We start from the raw sequence: 24,791 nt of genomic DNA on the forward strand, positions 1-24,791 counted from the left end.
CACACACATACACACATATATATATATTACAGAGTGTAGATATATAATTCATACACATCTTCGAATATACGCATAAAGATACCCATGCCTTGGAAATGTTAGGCACTATTAAAAAACTCAGTGAATATCAGTGTGAATTATATAGAGCCTATTTCAGCTATTTGTATCAGCACATTATTTCTGAACAATAAACAACAGGAATTTATTTGTGTTGCATGAATATATTTATTTAATGTTCCTATACCATGTGTACTAATAATGACTGGAGACAATACAGTGTTTTGTTGTTATAGGTTCCAAAAGTGACCACAGTCTCACAGCCCATAATCCCCTGTGAGGTCAAACTTCAAATGGATGACTGACCACACTGCAGGAAGAAAGCAGTTTGGCTCTGCGTTAACTGTCACGACTCTATCCTGTGGAATCCTGGGATTTGTAGTTTTGTGAGGTATTTAGCCTGGTCGGTCAGTGGGCTCTAGTGCCTTACCAATCTATGAATCCCAGGACCCCAGCCACAGGCATGTACATGCTACGGTCTGAAAGAGACTGCAGAAATAATCTAGTTTGAGACTGCTTTAACTACCCTGGCTTAGTGCTAAGGAATCCTGAAAATTGTAGGTTATTGTGCCACAATATACTACAATTCCCAGAATTCCCTAGCACTGAGCCAGGGCAGTTGAAGCGGTCTCATACTGGACTGTTTCCGCAGTGTGTTTGGGACTATTAAACCTTCTCTGTCAGAGTTTTAAGGCCACAGTACACTACAATTCCCAGGATTCCCTAGCATTGAGCTGGGGCAGTTAAAGTGGTCTTAAAGTGGATCATTTCTGCAGTGTGTTTTGGGTCACAATAAACTACAATTCCCAGGATTCTCTAAGACTGAGCTAGGGCAGTTAAAGCAGCCTGAAACTGGATTATTTCTACAGTTGTTTTTTTTTTTTTTTTGGGGGGGGGACACAATAAGCTACAATTCCCAGGCTTCCTTAACACTGAGCAAGTTAAAGGCGTCTCAAAGTGGCTTATTTCTGCAGTGTGTTTTAGGTCACAATAAACTACATTTCCCAGAATTCCCTAGCACTGAGCCAGGGCAGTTAAAGGAGTCTCAAAGTGGCTTATTTCTGCAGTCTGTTTTGGGTCACAATAAATACATTTCCCAGAATTCCCTAGTACTGAGCCAGGGCAGTTAAAGGAGTCTCAAAGTGGCTTATTTCTGCAGTCTGTTTTGGGTCACAATAAACTACATTTCCCAGAATTCCCTAGCACTGAGCCAGGGCAGTTAAAGGGGTCTCAAAGTGGCTTGTTTGAATGCTACTGGAAGCCACACCAGAAACAGGCTCAGTCAGCTGTAGGCCGCAAAGAGGCCTCTATCCTGAGGGAACCTCTCTCCTCAACCGACGGCTGCGGCCCCGCCCTTCGCCCGCGAAGCCTGGCTTCGAAGCGGGCGTTGGGCTTCCCTTTGCCCGCCGATAGACCTCTAGGCCGGGCCTTGTTCCCAACTCCAGGCCCCGGCGCCTCTGTTTTCCCTCCCTCGCCTCAAAATGGAGGGCCTGAGGCGATGAACTCGGAGGAGGGGAACCATCATGTCTCGCTTTTAAGGGGGCGCTTGCTAACCATCTCAGAAAGGGGCGCTGGCCACCTCTAACTCCCCCAAATTGGACCCAGGGAGACTCTTTACCCCATTGCAGGGTAATAAGAACCACAATACTACTAGTAGTAGTACTACTAGAACAATACTACTAGTAGTATGCTAAGTACTAACCAGAACAATACTACTAGTAGTATGCTAAGTACTAATCAGAATAATACTACTGCCATAGACAAAACTCTTTGCCTACTCTTTCCTCATAAAGAGTGGCATTTTGAGCTTCCTTATTATAGGGTTGCCTTTTGGAAGGAGATAACTGATAACGACTAATTAGAAAAGAAATTGAGGGAATTTAGTTACAAATAGGTAGTTATTTATGTATTTATATATCCTATAAGCAGCCCCTGTTTTCATCTGTGGCAGTAAAAATTAAATATTATTATTAAATAAATTTATATATATATATATATATATATATATATATATATTATAAGCAGCCCTTGTCTTCATCTGTGGCAGTAAAGGTGCAATTAAATAATAAATTTATTATTATTAAATAATAATATATAATTTACCTATATATCCTATAGGAAGGCCCTATCTTCATCTGGCACTAAAAATGCAATTAAATAATACATTAAATATTACTATTAAATACAGTAATAATATATAATTCATTTATAAATCCCATAAGCAGCCCCTGCCTTCATCTGTGGCATTAAAAATGCAATTAAATAATAATAATAATAATAATAATAATAATAATAATAATTGATTGGCTTTTTACTGCCCCAGATGAAGACGGGGGGGGGCTGCTTATAGGGTTTCCTGGCTCACCTGGCAAAAATAAGAGAGATTTCATTAAAAATGCCTTGGGATGACATCAAGTTTGGAGGGAATGATAAGAAATAGTGTTTGGTGGAAAGAAAACATATTTTTGACTTAGGGCGACCCTATTATTAGGTTTTCTTGGCAAGTTTCTTCAGAGGAGGTTTGCCATTGCCATCCTCTGAGGCTGAGACACTGTGACTCGCCCAATGGGTTTTTATTATCTAGTTGAGATTTGAACCCTGGTCTCTAGAGTCCTAGTCCAACATTTAAACAACTACACCACACTGGCTCTCTTTATGCACACGTAGCCCTGATGAATTTATATCCGAGAAGACATACCTTGAAACTGATCCATTCTTTATTTTTAGACTATGAGCCCGTACAGACAAGCCAAAATAAAGCTGCTTCGAGTCACTTTGGAAGTATGCTGTTTAAATGCTGCATGCGTCCTTAGAGGCCAGAAGCTGCGCCAAAGCTGTGCTCCACTCCTAAAGACTGGATCCCCTGCAAAAACAGGGGGGCTACTGTAGAATCATAGATTCATAGAGTTGGAAGAGACCCCAAGGGCCATCCAGTCCAGCCCCTGCCATGCAGGAACTCTCAATCAAAGCATCCCCGACAGATGGCCATCCAGCCTCTGTTTAAAGACCTCCAGGGAAGGAGACTGCATTCCTACTGTAGTTTGCATATGCAAGGTGGAGTCCAATTTAGTAGTCAGCATAGACATGAGTAGGGGATGAAGCAAAGTTGGAGCATTGTGTTCCTATCACTGAAGACTTAAGGCTGAACCTCCAAAGCCCCACCTAGAGCACTATAGGCTATCAGTGTTACCTGCGGAATTGGTCTGCTAGTAAGTCAGCGATGGGCGAAGGATGGCTTTTCAGCTTTTGTTGGACTATAGTTCCCAGCCAGTGGTGAGACATGCTGGGAGTTGCAGCATGCTCTAAGAGCATATGGAGGGCCTCACATTTGCCATCCCTTTGGAAGGAGTGCTTTATTTGGACCAATTCTTTATTCACCAGAAGACCTGCTTCAAAAGGATTTTGTTTTTCAGTGTCTGGCATTCATCTGAAAAGCAAAATCCTTTTAAAGAGGGCTCTCCACATCTTGAAAGGAAGATTTAGTTGTCTCCTCAAATATACCAAATTCCTCTGATGTGGCTTATGGTTCCATGGTGTGAAGTGTTTGGATCAGAGAGATCCAAGTCATGCTCCCATCAGGACCTAGCAAAGGACTGAAACCACTGTCTCTCAAACATTGGGAAACATAGCTTAGGCAGATGATCCCAATGCTTCTTGAGTTTTGAAAGGAAATAAAGGAAGTGGTTACATAGGGACATTCTTATTTCTGGTGGCAGTCTTCATGGTTTTGAATTTTAAACATAACACAAAGGAGCCAGGAAATTGCTAACTTATATAAGCACCTGTCTTGGCCAAAATTCTGTGGCTGTAGCATAATTGATCTTGATGCTTTTTAAACAGGTTATGAGAAGGTGAGCTGTGACTGCCCTGCATGGAGCTTTGTAAAAAAGCCTGGAAAATCATTGGACACCCTGGCACACAATGGAGAAATCACCCCAGAAGGACAAAAAACACCGTAGTTTATTTAAGCATGACTCCAAACCTGTTGAACAAAAACCAGACTGCAGTAAGCAAGCCCGGAAAAAGAGAGTAAGTGACAAAACAGTGGTCACTGGAGGCGCCGGGTATTTTGGCTTTACACTCGGCCGCGCTCTTGCCAAATCGGGAACAGAAGTAATTCTCTATGACAGAAAGACACCTCTATGGGAAATTCCAAAAGGAGTAGAACTTGTACAGGTATTTGCCTTTCATTGATCATAAAATAACATATTTTTCGAAAGAAACGAATAGAATGTAGAGATCTCTTTGAATTATTCAATTGCCAGTAGAGCTGTTGGAACTGTTTAAAACTGCTCTTAAGAAAGTTTGATACTGTGGAGTTCTCCAGATAGTATATTGGAAATCCTAAGGGTACTTTACTGGTTAGACAAAGATCTGGGAAAGTAAGGATTCAAATATCTGATTGCCAAGAGGTTGCTCCCATATGTGGTTTCTACCATTATATATACAATTGCACATATACGATTATACAGTTATATAATATTACATAATTATACAATTACATAATATACAGTTGCAGCCACATTTTACTTTGTGGATGATTGTCAGCACATAGTGACTCACAGGGAGTTAGTGGACATGGAATCCTTTCATAGAATCATGGAGTTGGAAGAGACCCCCAAGGGCCATCCAGTCCAACCCCATTCTGCCATGCAGGAAATCTCAGTCAAAGCATCCCCGACAGACGGCCATCCAGTCTCTGCTTAAAGACTGCCACCTAAGCGGCAAAAGAATAGACTTGGTGGATTTGAAACCATGTAGTTTAATACGTAGCACTTGAATGGAAAGAGATTCCTTAGTTTTAGGTTTTCCATCCATAAATAGGTCTTGAGTGTGGTATAGTCCTTGATCACTCCATTCTTTGAACAGTTTCAAAGTAAAAACTCAAGTCCAAAAAAGAGAAGGTATACTTTAACTCCATCCCTGTACAAATTTAAATTATAGCAGATGCTTATTAACAATTCCATTTTGGAAATAAGGGGTCTAAATTTCCAAAACCAGTCAGACACATCCACTCTAATTTTGGGAGACTGGTGATCCCAGATATCAAACTCTACTTTTATGCTTTCCATTGGTCCAATTTATCCAGGTCATGAGCCATACAGCCTCATCTAGATGGGTCAGGGGAGAGACAGATACAGTGATCAAGAGGATTCTTTAAGCATTCAGCCACCCCCAGGTAGCTGGGCAGTTCAGTTTCCAGTATATACCCAGTGATCCTTTCTGTATAGTGACAGAGAGGTTCTGGTTGTGCCACCACTGTACTGCATGTATTTAAACATGATCCAAGACCTGCTGCACTTCAACCGCTTCTCCAGCATTGCAACCCTGAGTTTTCCTTCTTGGCTTTCATCTGCTTCATCAGTAATGTGTAAAAAAACAACAACAATGCAGCTAACCCAAGCCACCACTCAGGCGTTTTCTAACCTGTGTTGTAGGCTGATGTGAGAAACTTCAGTGACTTCTATGATGCATGTGAAGGGGTAGACTGTGTCATTCATGCAGCTGCGTATGGAATGTCAGGATCAGAACAAGTGAGTATACCTTTTCTTTTTTGGACTTGAGTTTTTATGTCAGATCAGCCATTTGGGGCCAGTGATGTGGATTCTGTACAACATGGAGGGGAGAAAATAGATACTGATCTATTGGTAGACTTCTGATTGATTTGGCAAGTATTTCTGACTTCTGATTATTTAACTATAGTGCCAATAAGATGTGACACCAAGGACCATCTTCCTGTGTGCTGTGGTCCTATTTCTCTCTTTCCATTCATAGCGTCAAACAGAAATGAAATTCTGCAAGCACTTGGGCAGTCGTCTTGCAGCTTGGGAGGTGTCCAGAATGATATTTTAAAAAACAAAACCCAAAAATTTGAAATAAAGTAGGTCCTCTTACTTTTCTTACAGTGGCTGCTGTAAAACTAAGTCTCTCTCCACTTTTCTTAGTTACACAAGAAAGAAATCCAGTCTGTCAACATTGAAGGAACCGGAGTCGTTCTTGAAGGTGTGTCCATGTGTTTTCCTTGGGCTGTGTATGGGCTGATGGCAGCTTTGGAGTGGGAAGAAGAAGGCAGCATTTTGTACAGTACTTTCTTTTTGCTGCACAGTGTTCTAGCTTGCGCTGGGATGGCATACTGGAGTGGGATTGAGACATCTTTCTGGGAATCTTAGGCACATTGCAGTTAGTATCATTTGTAACTCAGAACAACCATCCCTTCTGGACTACAATTCTATCATCAAACAGGTCTCTTGGCTGTGGTGATGGGAGTTGTAGTCAATCAGATCTGGAGGATGCCAGGTTGTGGTACGTTGACTTAGAATAGGAATGAGCAAAGTGTGCCCACCCCCAGCTGTGGTTGCCCCCCTCAGGATTTCTCACCTTTGGATTTACTGTACATGGCTGGTAGCCAACAACATCTTGAGGTCATACTTTGCCTACCTTTAATTTAGAAGAATAGAAACTGGAAAGGAACATATTCCAAGGTAGCCATGTTGGCCATACAGCAAAATAAAACAAAATCCAAAATCCACAAAAGAACACCTTTATTGGCTAACCAAAGTACACAAAACACGTCATGCAAGCTTTTGAAACTCTACTGGATTCTTCATCAGGCAAAAAAAAATTTTTTTTAAATCTTACAGAAGAAGAAAAGTGATGGTGTTAGTGTCATAGGCCTACATTTTAAATACCTTTTGTACGATAAAGAAAGCTTGCATGATGTGTTTTGTGCATGGCCAATAAAGAGATCACTCTTTAGTGGATTTTGGAAAGGAGCATGCTATACTAAGTAGTGAGGGAATGCCTTTGACTCCCCAGATGTTTGGTATTATCATCTCCCATGCAAGCTGCACTTGTCCTTTTCTAAAGTTCCTTCCATGTTTTCATCCATAACTAATGATTCTGAATCTTGCATCTCTGCAGTCTGCAAACAACGAAACATCCCCAGATTGATATACACCAGCTCAGTCAATGTGGTATTTGCAGGGCAAACCATTATAGATGGTGATGAGGCAAGCTTGACATACTTTCCTATAGATCAGGTAAATGGGCTTTCCCTCTTTTTATGTTTTACTACAACAGTTTATTGCAGGATTCAAGTGGGGGAAAACTGAAAGGACACCAAGACTTATGAATAACATAATTCCTTATGGGAAAGCTATTTTCCTTCTTAATTAAGTTTGTTCAATCAATATTGTGCTGGCAGATGGCTAAGTACTAGAATTTTTTGTGAAAGGGCCCATATGCTTGATACTGATACTGATCAGATAGTCTTGGCCCGAGGCTATACTCAGAGGCACCCTCTTCCTTGAATCCATTGTTCTGGGACCTATTCTCTGGAGCAGCAGAAAACAAGGTTGCCCCTTCCTCAATATGACACCCCATCAAATACTTAAACAGGGCTTGGTTAAGTATGGTGACCATGTGAACAAGGCATCAATGTCTAAGCAAGAGGAGAGTATATGACTTGCTATAGCTTGTTTGTCTACTTCATACTTTTTTTACTGTATCATTTATTTACAAAGAATTTTAGTACCAGGCATGATAAATGATCCAAATAATGCAGTTAATTATAATAATTCCATTTTGTACTTTTTTTTAGCAAGTTAATGAATATTCCAGAACCAAGTCCATTGCAGAACAGATGATACTAGCAGCTAATGGATCACCACTAGCAGGTATTTTTCTTTGAACTTTAGCACCCTGCAGCCTAGGATCAGCCCAAGGCTGTGTTGCCTGAAGTAATTAACAAGATGACCTCCCCTTCTCATTTTATGTATAGACACCATGCAGACACAGTAGCTGAACCTTATTTCCATCTTTGTAATGGAATAGTGCCCACCATCACATCAAAGGCGGCAGGCTAGTTTAGGGGGTCAGGGATAGGTTGTGTACCCAAATCTGTCAGTTAGCAGAAGTATACAGTCAGGTACTTCAAAAAAGTAGAAAGAACTAACAGAAAGGAAGAATAAGTGAGTTTTGCAATGGAATGAGGATCTGGAGAGTGATTTGTTTGCTTAGCATAGAATTAAGGTCCTCAAGAGGCTGCATCCGCACCAGAAAAAATAATAATCCAGTTTGACACCACTTTAACTGCTGTGTCTCAACTACAGTGTCCTATAGCAGAAATATATCACTCCTTATTAACAGATGACACATTTGAAGAAGGAGTAAAAGTGTACATGTTGACAGGGGTGGAAAATAAAGAGAGATGCAGATGAGTGTAAAAAACTGAAATGAAGATATAGCATGAGATCTCATGCTTTGGACAGTTTACTCCAATGGCATTTCCTAGAAATGTTAGACTGCCATATTTCCAGGCATTTTATTATGGCTTTGTAGTCCATGTTTTTGTGTTTGGAAACTCCAGGTTGGATGCAGGCAACTTTGAAAGGACAAAACTAGCCCTAAGGAGAACATTCTTTATATCTGTTCTTCAAATCCTATGTTCTGGATCCACATTAACATTTGGTGTGGTTAGTTAATTAACAATAATGGAGCTACTGTATTTATTTATTAGAGTTTATGCTACTGAATTAATTTCTGGATTTCTAGAGGTTAACATTGGCAAATTAATTTTCAAATCTAGCATTCCAAACTCTGTTTGTGAACCATGTATGTAACAGCCTCATTGGAGAGGCTTAGCACATCATTACATCTTTGTATTGAGAATAATATCATGTGAACAACTAAAGAACTCCCTCTGTCACTTATCAATACATTTTAACCATGTTAAAGTTTAATATGCATCCATATGACAGTACATTATGGACACAAATCCAAATTCTGTACTCTTCTGCATGAGACTTCCTAACATTTGCAGCCAGGGAATTCAAGTCCTGTCATCCAGATGCAAATAAAGTAAAATAAAGCTCAGCCGTGTGATGAAGACATGGGAATAAAACCATTTGCTGAATCTATTGTATCCTGTTTCACAGGAGGTGGTAAACTCTACACATGTGCTCTTCGGCCACCAGGCATCTATGGGCCAGAAGAACAAAGACATTTGCCCAGATTAGCGGTATGTATTTTCACTAGTTTAAAATACTGTTTGCTCCCTAAGATGGGGCCTTCCATCAAATGTTATGGAACCCCCTTCCCAGGGACTTTGCCATTAATGACCTTGAAATGGATAGTAAAAGCAACCTTTTTCTGTTGCGCTTTTATTACAAATTGCTCTTTGATTTTAGAAGGTTCCACTGGTTTGTCCTCTCAGTCCCATTAGATCCATGTTTAGTGAGGATGTGGGAAAGGGCCATCTTGGGGGCTATGTCCTGACTGTGGAATTCCTTCCTGTGGCAGGCTAGGTTCCCTCCCTGTTGTCTTCCCATCAGGAGGCAGAGACCTTATTGAGATGGGTTTTTGACAGTTAACTGGCTGCAGAGCACAGGATTTTCAGTGCTGTATTTTTATACTGATATTGTGTGTTTTTTTTAATGTATTAATCCAGTCATTGTTTTAGTGGGATAAACAGGTGGGAAAATGTTGGTGAGCAGATTAAACACCCACTGCTACACTTCAACAACTCCTTTTAAAGCTTTGTAGTTGTGTCTCTTTAAAATGCAGAGAACTGACCACAGCTCTCTCATATTGTATCTGTTCTGTTGCTAATTTGGCAACATATTCCTGATTTAACATTTCATATATTCCAACAGCTGAATATTGAGAGAGGTCTGTTTGCTGTTAGATTTGGGGATCCTGGAGCCTTAATGAACTGGGTCCACGTCAAGAATCTTGTACAAGCTCATATCCTTGCTGCTGAGGCTCTCACTCTGGAGAAAAATTACATAGCTGTGAGTAAAGTTTCATCTTGTTAATCCATTTTTCTCATTTCTATTTTTTTAGTTGATGTTTTATTATCACATTTAACTCTTTGGATCTGAAGATCAGTGTAAAGTACCAGAGAAACCTGCATGTCAGTAATAAGCTGAGGGCCAAACCACATCTCACTTTTAATCCCATAGTTCTGACTTTGAATGCAAGGTTGTTTCTTAAAAATTACCCAGTAGTTCTCTGGTCCCTATCTTGGAGGGCAAATAGAGGAACTCTGATCTTAGTACTCCACTAGAGTCCTGATCCTAATCCGCAATGCCAGTTGTTCAATGCCAAAAAAAGAAAGTGATCCCATTTGCCTCATTACCAAGGAGAAAGGCACACACTTTGCATCAAGACCATAGCATAAGTACTATCCTTTCATATCCTATACTAAATTGCTGATCTTTATTGGGTTGCACACTGGCAGTTTATAAAAAAAAATAACTCTGCAATGAAGATCAGCATAGCATGATCAAAGTTATGTATAAATTGGTGCTAAAGATCTGTGTTCAGAATATATTCCATGTTCAGAATGTGTTCCACTATCTATCAATTTGGAATATTTATAGCCTGTCTATCACCCAAAAGCTCTCAGAGCAGCTTACAAATTGTTAATTTGACAGTTTCCTGCTCTTACACTTATAATCCAAATGTGACAGGACAAATATGTGGGTTCTCAATATCCATGGGCTTGCCATCCGTGAATGTTTAAATCTGCGGATAGCAAGCCCACGAATATTGAGAGCCCACTGTACTTGTTTGTCCTGTCATATTTAGATTGTAAGCAAGAGGGCAGGAAACTGTCAAATTAACAATTTGTAAGATGCTCTGAGAGCTTTTGGGTGACGGACAAGCTATAAATATTCCACATAAGAGGGATGGAGGTGGTGTTTTCACCTTTACATCCTTTGTTACATGCCCCTAAGTTTTATCCTCAACTAATCCATGGGTCATATCAAAATTCATGATTTTGGCCTAAAAACCTTGCCTCAACTTATACATGAGGACGACTTGTACCCAGGTAGATACAGTAATGAACAGTTACAATGTAAAACAATTTAGCTTTAAAAATCTCCTCCCAATGGATCCTGTCATTTGCAGTTTGACAGATGTGCAAATAATTCTTTGTTCTCCCTAGACTCCCTGGCAGAACTGCTAATCAGACCTTTCCCTGAATTATTTATAGGGTGGACAGGCCTATTTTATCCATGATAATGAGAAAGTGAACCTTTTTGAATGGTTATCTCCACTGGTGAGTAAAAGAGCTCTTAATTATAGTCTCAAGCAATCCTATGTTCCCTGGGAGGTCTGTGGAGTTAGATAGGATGCTACCTCCCTCCTTCTGTGCTTTCTTGCCCCACCTGGGTTACAGCATGGCTATGTTTACTTCCAGCCAGCTGTTGGAGGCTGGCATTAGACAGTGTTGCCACTTTCCTCGGGTGCACCATTTACACTTCTAAATTAAAATTAAAAAATGTTTCTTTCAGTTTGAAGGACTGGGCGTTAGGAAACCATGGATACGTATTCCTGTTTTTCTGGTTCGTATTTCAGGTAAGCGTTGTATGTTTGATTTTCTTCTAATTTTTAAAATTTGGGCATAATGTAAACCATGAGTATGCATTACCTGAGCAGGCACCCAGGGCTTGGAAATGTTACTTTTTTGGACTATAGCTATGAGACTCCTACAACCAACATAGCCCATGGCTTTCATTGTGGCTTTCACTGTCACGTATGTTGTCATCATGCTTAGCTTTGCTTCTGGAAATATGATACAAAGGAACAGAGCAAGTAGAAGAGTGGAGTAAAATATGCAAAAGTGGGCACCCCACTTTGTTATTGTTGACTAACCCTTATCCAAAATGCTCCAAATCCAAAGATGTGTGCATGGGTGGCTGAGATAATAACACCTTTGCTTTCTGATAGTTTGCTTTCTGTTAGTACACAAACTTTGTTTCATGCACCAAATTATTTAAAATATTGTATAAAATTACCTTCAAAAGGGCTGCATGGAATAGAGAGACAAACTGGGCAGCAGCAGTAGTGGAGGGTGACACTGATGTAAGATCTCACAGAGAGAACAGTAGTGACACCATAGCTAACACATGTTGGCACTGCACAAAGGGAGGCAAAGGTGAACCTCCTTGCGAGATCCTTTCACCAAGAAAACTCTGTGATGATAATAATAATAATAATAATAATAATAATAAGTTTTATTTATAAATCGCTATTCCGTGTTGACCATAGTGGTATACAGATAAAAATTGCAACATCAAATACAAAATACACCCTCATACAAGGAAGAGCTAGTACACAAACAGAGAGAGATAGAAAGGAGCAACACTGGGATATCACACCAGAGAGTTGATGAAGGGCACAGAGAAACTCAGAGATGGGAAGCCAAACAGCAGACATATTCAACAATGCAAAACTTGACCAAAGCAGCACTATACATATTATAGGAATGTGCAACGTGAGATGCATGAGCTAGGAGAAGCTAGACATAGTAAAAAAGAAAAAGAAATGGAACACATTAAACATAGCAACATTTGGAGTGAGCGAGCTAAAATGGACAGAAATTGGTCACTTTGACTCAGATAGCTACATAGTGTTCTACTCAGAAAATGAAAAGACATGAAGAAATGGGTTAGCATTCATACCAAGGAGAGAGATACTAAAAGTAGTCAATGGATACAATGCAAAATCAGATCGAATCATGTCAATAAGGCATCAGGGAAAACCTATACATATTATCAGAATCCAAGTATATGTGTCAACCATAGAGGCAGAGGAAGAAGAAACTGAAAGATTCTATGAAGGAGTCCAGGAAGAAATTGACTACAGACTAACACAGAACTAATCCTAGGTAACTGGAATGCTAAGGTAGGCAGTAAAGAAGAGGCAAAATAGTATGCAGATTCGGACTAGGCATAAGAAATAAATCAGGAGAGCAACTGATAGAATTTTGCAACACCAACAGTCTATTCATTACAAATACCTGCATGGAATGATCTTAAAGATGTGAGGTAGCTTCCTACTTTCCCATTTGCAGTGACCATTATGATATCAACTTGTTGCTTTTATTTGTACAGCTATCTTCATGGAAAATTTGCACTATGTGTTATGCCCAATTGTTGAAATCACACCTCCCATCACCAGACATGAGGTAATATATCAAGGTGCCTTTATTGATTTTGCTCCGAACTTAATAAAAGTTAAGATTTCAAGAATGCCTTTAAAATTAGTTAGTTAAATGGCCAGCAATGCTTGTTTAAGTAATGATTAGCACTTTATGTGTGAGAATGGTAGGCCATTTATACTCATTTTAAATATTCTATCATATCAGTAATATATTAGCACTAGCACCAACATTTGAAGCCTGGTTTTGTTGGTTATAGAAAAGCTGTTAGGGTTGGAGTCACCCAGTGCAGTAACTCATGGTGTCAAGCGCCCAGCGATTTAATTCCTTCCATACCACACCATTACAGAATCTTTAGTAGTCTTTTTTGTACTACACTCATCCCTCCACATTTGCGGCTTTGATTTTTGTGGAATTGATTATTCACAAATTTTATTAATATGTTCTCTCTTGGAATTTCTAGATTCTCCAGCACAAGTCTATGGTCAACTTTAACCAAAAGTCACACTGAAGGACCTCGAGATTCCTAGAGAGAACAATCCACTAGGCATTTTAGCTCCTCCAGCGCAATTCTATGGTCAAGGTCTGGCAGATATTGACCACAGAGTTTCACTGGAGGACCTAGAGATTCCTGGAGGGGTGTTCTCTCAGCTAAAAATACCTGTATAGTGTTTTTGTTATTTGCTGAACCCCAGCAAATGTGGAAGAATATTTTTGACTAGAGTCTGAAAGATCTGATCAGGAGGGCTTTGACTATGTCTTCTTGGGTGGCAGGAGGTTGGACTGGATGGCCCTTGTGGTCTCTTCCAACTCCATAAGTCTATTATTATAAGTAGACTTAGGCCTGAAACAGACTGGTAAAATGATACGGCTTCCGGCCTCGTTGGGGGCATGCCATTTACACGATGCACTAAAGCAGAGTTGACCTTACTGTGGCTTCACTGGCTGGCTCTGTAATATTTGTGTAAGGACCAAAAGGGATGGATTCTCTGCCTTTTCCAGCTCCTAGACCCAAGGCTTGGGTATCTATGACCCTTCAGTTGAATTCTAGTCCCCATCATTCCTGACCATTGGCCATTCTGGCTGGGGCAAAACAGGTGTTGAAATCTGACACTATCCACTTAGCAAAGGTTCCTCAAAAAATTCCTCAACATGGTATTCTTGGATGGCTTGGACTCATATCATCCACAGCCAGTGATTGAGGTGATGTGGATTATACTCAAGAAGATCTAGAAGGTGCTAGGTTGGGGGAAGGCTGCACTAAATTATGTTTCCTCCCTTTGCTCTGCCGTAATTGTGTATTCTTATTTTTCATGCGGTTGGGGACCCTGGTGACACGGTGGTTAAATGTCAGTCCTGCAGCCACAACATTGTGAGTTTGATCCCAGGGCTCCATGGTTGACTCGTCCTTCCATCCTTTCGTAGGTCACTAAAATGAGTACCCACTTTGTTGGGGGCAATTGGCTTACACATTGTAAACTGCTTAGAGAGCACTTAGTTCACTACAAAGCGGTATAGAGATATAGATACTATTGCTTTTGTTAGAATTATAGTTGTTGGGTTTTTTTAAGCCAATTGTTTTTATTTGCAGGTGCTCAATGTGTCTTGCATGCACACGTTCAAAATAAATAAAGCCCGCGCACACCTAGGCTACTCCCCAAAGAAGTACACGTTCACTGACTGCGTGGATCATTATTTGAAACAAAACCCAAAGAAGAGGAATTTTTTCTTACTGAAGTGCTTCCTTTGGACTGTTTTCCTGATCGGCCTGGTTATTGTGCTTATTAATTTCCCAGAGATTGTAAAGTTTCTCTGGGAGATATGGGAAACCTATGTGGGTATTCTGCAATAGTCCAGCGGCCATTAGCCTTGGCACAGTGTCGGGTCAGAACGTTGTTCTCAGATCAGCTTTTGTGGCAGGGTTCCTTTGCTCCATGGCCTTAAGCAAGCAGCAACATTCGGGGAGATGAGCAAAGTTAAGAGGCAATGGTCCTAAGTTGGCTAAGGAACAGAAGACCTGCAGAAAACTGCCAACCATGCAAGTGCACAACTTGGGGAACTTTGGACTTTGGTACTTATATTATGTCAAGCGTCCTCCTTCAGTCAGTTCTTTGGTGTTTTTGTCAAACTAGAAGAAGGGAGCAATAAGAGGATACTTTAAAATGAGCCCAAAAAAGTGCTGTGTTCAAACACCTACACAGACATGTCAACTGTCCCTGAACGTTTGATAAGAAGTGGAATGATGAAGTGATAAAGAGGTCCTGGAGAACAACATTGGCAGCCCCTGTGGAACTGTGACACAACACCTCACCAGTTTACTTTGTGGCAAGAGTGTCAACATACACAAGCTGGAAATAAAAGCATGCTCAAAAACCCAAGGACGTTGTTTTGATGACCCTGGTAGTCATGACAGCTTGTGGAAATTGCTATTTGTTCTCTGTTCACGGTTACAGCACAGGCTTTTCTTTTCATCAAGATGGCCAGTGGTTTCAGGATGGGGGAGACTTCTGGCAAGGGAAAGGGTTGCACCAGTTGGCAGAAACGTTTTGCCAATAGTCTCAAAAATGTGAACAGGAGGACTTTAAACTAGGGGAAGTACCGTATGTACACTTGTCCCTCCACATTTCCAGCTCTCACTTTTGTGGATTTGTTTATTCACTGGTTTTATTAGTATGTTCTCTCTAGGAATCTCTAGGTCCTCCAGCATAACTCTGTGGTCAACTTTAACCAAAGGTTGCACTGAAGGACCTAGAGATTCCCAGAGAGAAGAACCCACCAGGCCTTTGTAGCTCCTCCAGCCTTCATGTTTTATCCTCGGCCTAGCCACGGGTCTTATCAAAATCCATAGTTCTGGCCCCAAAACCTGCCCTTGACTTATACATGGAGTTGACTTATAGTTGAGTATGTATGGTAATTGTGCCACTCTATTCTGCTCTGGTCAGGCCGACCTGGAATGTTGTGTCCAGTTCTGGGCAGCACAATTCAAGAAGGATGTTGAGAAACTGAAGTGTGTCCAAAGGAGGGCGACTAAAACAGTGAAGGGTCTGGAAACCATGAATCCCTATGAGGAACAACTTAGGGAGCTGGAGATGTCTAGATGGAGAAGAGAAGGTTAAGAGATGATATGATATTTGAAGGGATGTCATATTGAGGCGGGAGCAAGCTTGTTTTCTGTTGCTCCAGAAAATAGGACACGGAGCAATGGATGCAAGCTGCAGGAAAAGAGATTCCAGCTCAACATTAGGAGGAACTTCCTGACAGTAAAAGCTGTTTGACAGTGGAACACACTCCTTCCTCATCCTCAGAGAGTGGTGGAGTCTCCCTCCTTAGAGGTCTTTAAATAGAGGCTGGATGGCCATCTGCCAGGGAGGCTTTGATTGTGATTTCCTGCATGGCAGAATGGGGTTGGACTGAGTGGCCCTGGGGTCCCTTCCAGCTCTATGATTCAATTCTTTTAATAGCTATCTCTTTTAACATTGTAATAATTTAATTCCTTTTTAATGCACCTCTTTTCTGTGTGTGTTTTAATTGTATTGTTCTTTTAATATTGTGAAGCCGCTCTGAGTTCGAGTTCTGCGAAAAGAGTGGGATACTATTACTACTAATAATAATAATTGCTGTAATTGTTGTTGTTATCCACCCTTGAGTCGCTCTCAATCCAAGGCTGGTCCCTAGAATCATTGAACTGGAAGAGCCCACAAAGACCATCCAGTCCAACCCCATTCTGCCATGCAGGAACTCACAGTCAAAGCACCCCAAGAGATAGCCACCCAGCCTCTGCTGAAAGACCTCCAAGGAAGGAGACTCCACTCCACTTCGAGGAAGGAGTGTGTGCCTCTCCCAAACAGCCCTTACTCTCAGGAAGGTCCTCCTAATGTTGAGGTGGAATCTCTTTTCCTGGAGCTTGCATCCATTGCTCTGGGTCCTAGTCTCTGGAGCAGCAGAAAACAAGCTCGCTCCTCAGTATGACTCCCCTTCAAGTATTTAAACAGGGCTCCAACAGCAACAACAACCCCTTTGGAACTATTAAAACATAACAATCTGGGTTTATTTAAGTCCCTCTCTCGGTGCCGCTCTCTTTCTAAGGAAAGGCGGCGAACAAACCCCAAATTTTGGGACTAAAAAAGGGGAAGCCCGGGTTTTGGCAGCGGTGGGATTCGAACCCACGCCATCGAAATGACTGGAGCCTAAATCCAGCGCCTTAGACCACTCGGCCACGCTACCGCCCGGTCGAAGAGGGACTGCGAACGGCATATGAGGGCCGGGAAGGAAGGGCTGCCTTGTTTCCACACCAAACTAACTAATATATATATATATTTAATTGACTTTGCTTTGGAGCGATACTAAGATAGCATTCGGTCTTCCTTCGCCCGCCTCGAATGGCTTCCTTTTCCCCTCAGAAGTAGGCAGACAAAGCATACAGACACGTCATGAGCCTCTTCCTCCGTTTTATTAATGTAAAGGACCCCTCACACACATATATATATATATATCTCGACCAAGAAAAAGAAGAGGATCTCAGAAAGGGATTAAATCGTCGTTTCCGAACAAATTCCCCTCACAGCTTCCTTCACTGAGGCGCTCAATGGCGCCTCTCTGGAAGGGTGCACTTGCACATTATAGACGCGAGGCGGCGATGGCGCCTAGTCAGTAAATGGCCTCCAAGGCTGAGGCCTAGTTCCCAGGCCCTTTATAACTAGTCTAGGCCTTCTCAGGCTGCATCCATACTGGAGAATTAACCCGGTTTGGCACCGCTTTAACTTGTTGTCTGGCTCAAGGCTATGGAATTCTGGGAATTGGAGTTTGTTGGGGATAGTAAGGAATGCAGTGGCAGGGGTGTTTGGACTTCAGTTCCCAGAATCTCTGGCCATTGGCTGTGTCGGCTGAGGCTGCTGGGAGTTGAAGTCCAAAAGCAAAACTTCCCGACTCTCCTCATTCGACGAAGGGGCGGGGCCAGAGCATTTGGGGGCGGGGCTTCCTAAACGCCTGCTCCTCCAATGGGGCGGGACAGGGGGCGGAGCGATCCTAGTACAGGGAGGGTCCAGACCTCTCGGGGGCGGGGCTTCCTAACCCCCTGCTCCTCCAATGGGGCAGGACAGGGGGCGGGGCGAGCATTCTGGGCGGGGCGTGAGGAGGCGGTGCTTTGTGCTGAGTGCGCCACGGCGGTTCAGTCCTGCAGGAAGCAGCTGGCAGAGCGGTTGCAAGCGGAGGGTCTCTGGAGGGGCTTTTCGCGCGTGCTTCTTCCTTCGCTTGGGCCAGAGGCGCCCTCGGGGCTGCGGAGAGGTAGGCCCTGCCTCAAGGGGACCGCGAAGGGCGCTGCCTTGGCTGGAGCCCAGTACGCTCCGAATGCCATTTTGGCCAACCCACTCCCCCGGCTGAAGAGCGTCGGAAAGGGAGGCCTTTCGCTCTCTGGTCCCAAACACACTGCAGACATAATCCAGTTTGAGACCGCTTTATCTGCCCTGGCTCAGCGCTAGGGAATCCTGGGAATTGTAGTTTGTTGTGGGACCAGAGCTCTCTGACAGAGAAGGGTAACGGTCTCAGGAACTGCAGTTCCCAGAATGCCCTAGCATTGAGCCAGGGCAGTTAAAGCGGTCTCAAACTGGATTATTTCTGCAGTGCGTTCTGGACCTCTGACAGGGAAGGCTCAGTGCCTCTCAAAACTACCCTTCCCAGAATTCTCTTGCACAGAGTCATGGCAGTTAAAGTGGGACCAACCTGGATCATTTCTGCAGTGTGGACGCAGCCTGCGTGGGATTAATTAATTAATTTGTTTTATTTATATACCGCTCTTCCAAAGGTACTAGCGGTGAACAGCAAGTAAGCTAATTAGCAAGTAAGCTAATTTGCCCCCAACAGTCTGGGTACTCATTTTAGCTCCCTCCTCGGAAGGATGGAAGCCTGAGTCGAGCTTGGGCCCTTTTGCTGGTCTTGAACTCGCAACCTTGTGGTTTCGAGTGAATGGCTGCAGTACAGGCATTTAACCACTGCGCCACCAGAGCTCCATATTGAGCCACACCAGTTCAAGGCTGCATCCGCACTGCAGGAATAATCCGTTTTGACTCTGCTTTAACTGCCATGGGGCAATGCTATGGTATTCTGGGAATGGTAGTTTGTTATGGCACCAGAGCCGTGGCAGTTAAAGTGGAATCAAACCTTATTATTTCTGCAGTGCGGATGCAGCCAGACTCATAGAGATCTCTGATAACATTCAAAATGACCTGAATAGACTAGAAAGCGGGGCCAAGGCTAACAAAATGAGCTTCAACATGAAGAAATGTGAGGTACTGCCCTTAGGGCAGAAAAATGAAATGCATAGATATGGGATTATGGGGGACACCTGGCTGAATGAAACTACAGGTGAAAGGGATCTGGGAGTCCAAGTAGACCACAAGTTGAACATGAGTCAACAGTGTGATGCGACAGCTAACAAGGCCAATGCAATTCTAGGCTACATCAATAGAAGTATAGTGTCTAGATCAAGGGAAGTAATAGTGCCACTCTATTCTGCTCTGGTCAGGCCTCACCTGGAATATTGTGTCCAGTTCTGGGCACCACAATTCAAAAAGGACATTGAGAAACTGGAGCGTGTCCAAAGGGGGGCGACAAAAATGGTGAAGGGTCTGGAAACCATGCCCTATGAGGAATGACTTAGGGAGCTGGGGATGTTTAGCCTGGAGAAAAGAAGGTTAAGAGGTGATATGACAGCCCTGTTTAAATACTTGAAGGGATGTCATATTGAGGAGGGAGCAAGCTTGTTTTCTGCTGCTCCAGAGACTAGGACCCAGAGCAATGGATGCAAGCTGCAGGAAAAGAGATTCCAATTCAACATTAGGAGGAGCTTCCTCAGAGTAAGGGCTGTTTGACAGTGGAACACCCCATCTGTTGGGGTGCTTTGATTGTGAGCTCCTGCATGGCAGAATAAAGGGGTTGGACTGGATGGCCCTTGGGGTCTCTTCCGACTATGATTCAGGGAAATATTTCCTGACTTGCCACTGGCTAGATAACCTATACTGTAATACAACTCCCAACATCCTTGAGCACCCTGGCCTCATTTGACTTGAGGGTTTGAGAGGTGATGGAAAGTGTTGTCCAGTATACAATGGTTCCTCCACATTTGCTGGGATTAGAGGTGAAGGACTGCCATGAATGTGGAAAAAACGCAAATGTAAAACTGAGGGAATGCCTCTCTAGGAATCTCTGTAGTCTCTTCCAACTCTGATTTTTACATATGAATACTGACTTAGATGCACCGGTGCTTTTGACTCAGTGTAAGGCAGTTTCCCATCTTGCTCTGCTCCTGCACCTGGTTTGCGTGTTTGAGTGACTTATTCATGGAGACCCTTAGTATGTCGTCCACCTCCTTGCTTTGTGGTTTCCCCTGGAGTGTACTGTGTGACCTGTGTTATAAACACTTTAACGGGCCAAATGCTCCTCATTTCAGTGCAACAGTGGGAGGTTTGTGAGACTGACAGTCCCAGGAATTGTAGCTGCAGCGGCACACTTAACTGCTATTCAATTATTTAGACATTCTATTCGGATTGCCCCAGTTTGTGCGACGGCTGGGTTTGCCATTAAGGTAATAGGACACTGCGTTTATTCACTTTGCTTTGTATCATCGTCTACTTTAGACAAAGCCCATGAAGGCTAACAGCAATAATGCACCTTTTGTAAATGCAGTAATAATACATCTTATGTAAAAAACAATCTACCTTGGTTTACCATCAGCCTTTAACATTTTGAAAGGATTTTTTGTGAACGGATGTTTTTGTTGTCGTTCGGCATTCTAAGTTGCATTGGGGTTTTGTTTAAGTGAGAAATGATATAAAATAATTCCGATATACAAATAACAGCCCACAGAAAACATAACACACAACCCATCCCTCCATTAAAATCCTCTTTTTCAAACGCATTTAATAAAATGCGTTCAAAAATGAGCAGCTAAACAAATTTTGCACTTCAATATCTCTCTGAAGTCTTGGACACATAAGTGTGTTTTTTAATGGCCAGGAGCAAGAGGATCAACTGGATCTCCGCTGGGGGGGGGGTATCAAATTATGCTCATATGGAAAAAGCACAGGTCTGTGGTCTTTTCTGGAAGCCTGGGTGCACATATTGTGCCCATAGCCATGCTTGCTTGTCAGGCCGAGAGTTATAATTCTTATGCTCTGTTGCTTTGAAACGTACTCGCACTGAAACATGTTTCCATGCCATTTAATGTCTGCGCAAGGAGTGCAGGAGGAGGGAGAGAGGAGGGTCCGGTGGCATCTGTTCTCCAGCGCTAAGGGAATCAGGGGATGGTACAGGAATAAGGAAAGTGTATGTTTCTCTTCTGCAAAGCAATCTAGATCTTGTTAATTAGAAACCAAACGTCATGTTCTGCACTTTGAATATCCTTCCTTTGTCCTACTCAAACCTAAGCACCACAAAAAGGTCTTCCTCTCCGGCTGCTCCTTTCCTAGTATGCTGTTTGTACAGGAAGGACAAAATGGGGGCCTTCCTCCTTCACATAAGAAGAATTTGCCCTCATCCAGTGAAATTTTCCTGCAGTCCTCAAATTTCTAGCATTGCTGAGAATGAGAAAGAGAAAATTATTCACACCTAATGTAATATATGTAATATATAAGTTTATTAATGCTTAAGCCAAAGGCCATTCGCATAATATATATTTAAAACCAATCACAAAATTTCAGTATTGCAAAATACTACATCAGTTAATTAGGTAATTAACATCCGAATCTTATGCTTTAAAAAAAGCAATTCCAAACAATTAACTAAAACATCATTAAAAACAACTTGATGGATTAGATAAGATCGTCCCCATGGCAATCAACTGCAATGTCTGCTATGACTCTGGCCCGAATTTTGATTGCTGCTGAGATAAATAATGACACCTTATAGGTTACCTTGGTATCAATATCCGACAGATATTCACACCTAGAATCCTTATATTTGCTGTGATTGCATTCCCAAGGCTCCTTTGCCTCCTACCCCTTTTTGGATGCTTAAATTCTTATTTCCGGTTGCTTTTAATTTACAGCAATGCTGAAAATTTGGGGATTGAAGGGAAAGGTTGCTTGCAGGAGGCGGAACGCCCTCATTTTGCTCCTCTGTCCTATATGAACTGTGTCCAAAGAGCACTGAAACATTTTACAAGTCCATGGAGGAAGCTGCTTGGTGTTCTGACTATACATTGGTCCTTCCACAATTGCTGGGGTTAGGCATGAAGGTCCCCACGAAAGTGGAAAAACTGCAAATAAATAAGCACTATTCTTATTTCCTGAGAGAACAGCTCTGTAGGAATCTCTAGCTCCTCCAGTGCACAAACATCTGCTACAAATTGATCATAGAGAATCGTGCTGGAGGACCTACAGATGCCTAGAGTAGACTCTATGGTCAACGTCTGGCAGAGTTGCACTGGAGGACCTATAAATTTCCAGCAATAACATATTAATCTAAATCAGGGGTAGGCAACCTTTTTGAACGGGGGGCCGGGTTGCTGTCCCTCAGACAACTGGGGGGCCGAAGCCAAAAAATAAATAATTAAATATTTTTTAAAATATATATATATATATAAATAAACCAGGACAAATGTAGGACAAAATTTTCAAATGGAAGACACTTTTTAAAAAACAATGGAGGACACGTGAAAAAAATTTGCTGATTTTTTAAAAAATGTTAGTATAAATGCATGTTTCTGAGGCTTCTATAGACAATTGCCCCCCAAAGGCCCCGGCGGCAATCGGCGGCAGGACTGGGCTGGGGCCAGTCCCAAGGCCTTGCCGGGCCGCATCCGGCCCGCGGGCCGCAGGTTGCCTACCCCTGATCTAAATTGCAAATAATCTACGCCGTAAAAGTCAAAGCTGCAAATGCGGAGGGCTTTTACTTGGGAAATAAGCCCTTCTGCAGCTACTCTCAGGGGAAAATGCACCTCTGAACACAGTGAGTTTTTCATTTGAACAATGATTAATAGGATCCCGCTGTAATGGAGTCTTTGTCGTAGGAGGTTGTGGATTTAATGTCGTCGCTGTAATAGAACGCGCTGTTTTGAAATGGAACTCATGGCAGGGATGATTTGAGTGCTTGTCAAGAAAGTGTTACGAATGCTTTTCACCCATACAATACACAAGCAAAAGCTGGACTGCTCTTAACCGGAGTGTGGATAATGAGATTGTGGTTGAGTTCTCATTTGTTAGTAGAGGATTTTGCTGCGCTCTTAGATTGCAGAGTGTTTGTGTAAGGTAATGGCACTCAGATTGATTCGGTCAGCAGATCTGTTTATTGACAAAATCACATGTTTTTGGTCCGCATGAAAATGGGGATCTAGAGAGGGCAACAGCTGAAATACGACAACCAAAAAGAAAAACGTTCCAGCAAACACAGCGACACGATAGCAACCACTTTCATACTGCTGCTAAGAATTATGTAATTAGGTTGTGTCATTACACTGAACTGTTGGTAAAAATAATATGGGTTACAGTTTCATGAGGAAAGCACATGATAATCATCAAATCTATGTCTGTTTAGTTCAAATAAAGGCCTGTATGTTTAGAAGTTATGGCCTGTGTGCAAAATGCATAAGAATGTGAATCTGAATTACATTCCTTTGTGTAGAGACTATTTTGCCTCCCAGATTGCTTTCTCGGTGTTTTACTAACTTGTCTAAAGGGAGATGCATGCTTGCGTCAAGCCCTAAATTATTAGTAAAATTAATTTTCTAATATAGAATAGTAATGGTGGAAATAATTTGAGATAGTGTTTGTTGGGATAGTATGCAAAATAACACCGGCTAGTCTCAATGCACAGTTAAAATCTCTTACAATTATAGTATTGTTCTGTTCTACACATTCAGGGAAGAAGAAATGCACATTACAACTGGGATTATGAGAACAATTGGTTCAGTGGCCAAAAGGAGAAAGTAATTGTTGTTTTCTCTGTGGATTTAATATCGCAGATGGTTTCTAGTCATTTGAGGCTGCAGAGAGACTGGAAAAGCCCTTTTTGAAACCTAGTACCAGGGGATAAATAATGCAAAAAATAAGAACACACAGCTAGGATTTATTTGTCATTGGTTCATAGAACTTGAATCCAGCTTTTCTTGGTGCAGAATTTTGATGACGGCTTTGTTTGGGAAAGGGAAGAACCATTGTAGCCAAGGGTCCGTAGGGGAATTTTATTATGTTGTTATTAGTCCAAATATTGCAAGAGGGGGCTGGCTATGAGAGCCCACCGAGATCGTCTCCCGATATGTATACGGAGTAGACCAGGGCCTCCCAATAACTGAAGCTGAGACAGATTGCAGTAACTAAATGTCTACTTTATTGAAAACAGGGGGAACACACACAATGCACACACTCACACACACGTTCAAGGCTCAGGAAGGGAGGTTGGAAATGTGGAAAAGATGTTTAGGCTTTGCTAATGGTATACTCACCAAGATGTAGTCTTCCTCCGGGAAGCGAATGGGATGTGGGACAGTGAGACAAGTCTGCTCCGCAACCTGGGTTTGAGCAGAAATGCCGGCTACCAGAACAGAGGTCTGACTGATGTGGAGTAAGTAGACCTTTGGGATGGCGCCCTGAGCAGCCAAAGTTGGGACTTTTTATAGGCGAAATCTCGCCTGAGGCAAAGAGGCTGGTGTGGCCGAAACAAAGGTGTTTGATTATTTTCTTTTCACCTGGATGTCTGGATCTGATAATATCAATGACTTAAGTTGTTCGGACAACAGACTTGAGGAGGGGGTGATAGCTTCAGGGAAGGCAAACATTTTACTCTTCCTGACTCA

General features: G+C 42.2%; 2 protein-coding genes and 1 non-coding gene across 7 annotated transcripts in view; 2 read left to right on the top strand and 1 right to left on the bottom strand.

The window, feature by feature from the left end:
• The first annotated feature begins 1,305 nt into the window (after nt 1-1,305).
• Nucleotides 1,306-15,384, top strand: LOC149306381 (putative short-chain dehydrogenase/reductase family 42E member 2). 3 transcript variants are annotated; one of them, XM_089540017.1, is made up of 12 exons: nt 1,306-1,686; nt 3,898-4,233; nt 5,496-5,591; nt 6,003-6,060; nt 6,979-7,097; nt 7,658-7,733; nt 8,994-9,076; nt 9,711-9,848; nt 11,057-11,122; nt 11,358-11,421; nt 12,960-13,033; nt 14,598-15,384. In XM_089540017.1, the coding sequence occupies exons 2-12, from the start codon at nt 3,979-3,981 to the stop codon at nt 14,856-14,858; spliced, it is 1,290 nt and encodes a 429-aa protein (XP_089396143.1). In that variant the 5' UTR covers nt 1,306-1,686; nt 3,898-3,978; the 3' UTR covers nt 14,859-15,384. The 3 variants fall into 3 exon arrangements, with proteins under 3 accessions (XP_089396143.1, XP_089396145.1, XP_089396144.1); XM_089540018.1 differs by lacking the exon at nt 1,306-1,686 and adding an exon at nt 1,715-1,951; XM_089540019.1 differs by lacking the exon at nt 5,496-5,591.
• Nucleotides 15,385-17,148: 1,764 nt separating this feature from the next.
• Nucleotides 17,149-17,230, bottom strand: TRNAL-UAG (transfer RNA leucine (anticodon UAG)). The gene has a single exon. It is a non-coding gene; the product is annotated as a tRNA-Leu (tRNA).
• Nucleotides 17,231-18,169: 939 nt separating this feature from the next.
• EEF2K (eukaryotic elongation factor 2 kinase) overlaps nt 18,170-24,791 on the top strand; it is a 38,161-nt gene continuing 31,539 nt past the window's right edge. For 2 of the 3 annotated variants that reach the window (XM_089476759.1, XM_089476758.1), the window contains exon 1: nt 18,171-18,289. The gene's annotated coding sequence lies outside the window, so the exon portion shown is untranslated. Of the gene's footprint in view, nt 18,290-24,791 lie in introns of all 3 variants that reach the window. The other variant, XM_089476757.1, reaches the window with a different exon arrangement.

This window comes from Sceloporus occidentalis, unplaced genomic scaffold, assembly GCF_023333645.1.
Source record: "Sceloporus occidentalis isolate IW3139 unplaced genomic scaffold, rSceOcc1.0.p SCAF_10, whole genome shotgun sequence".
Classification (NCBI taxonomy): domain Eukaryota; kingdom Metazoa; phylum Chordata; class Lepidosauria; order Squamata; family Phrynosomatidae; genus Sceloporus; species Sceloporus occidentalis.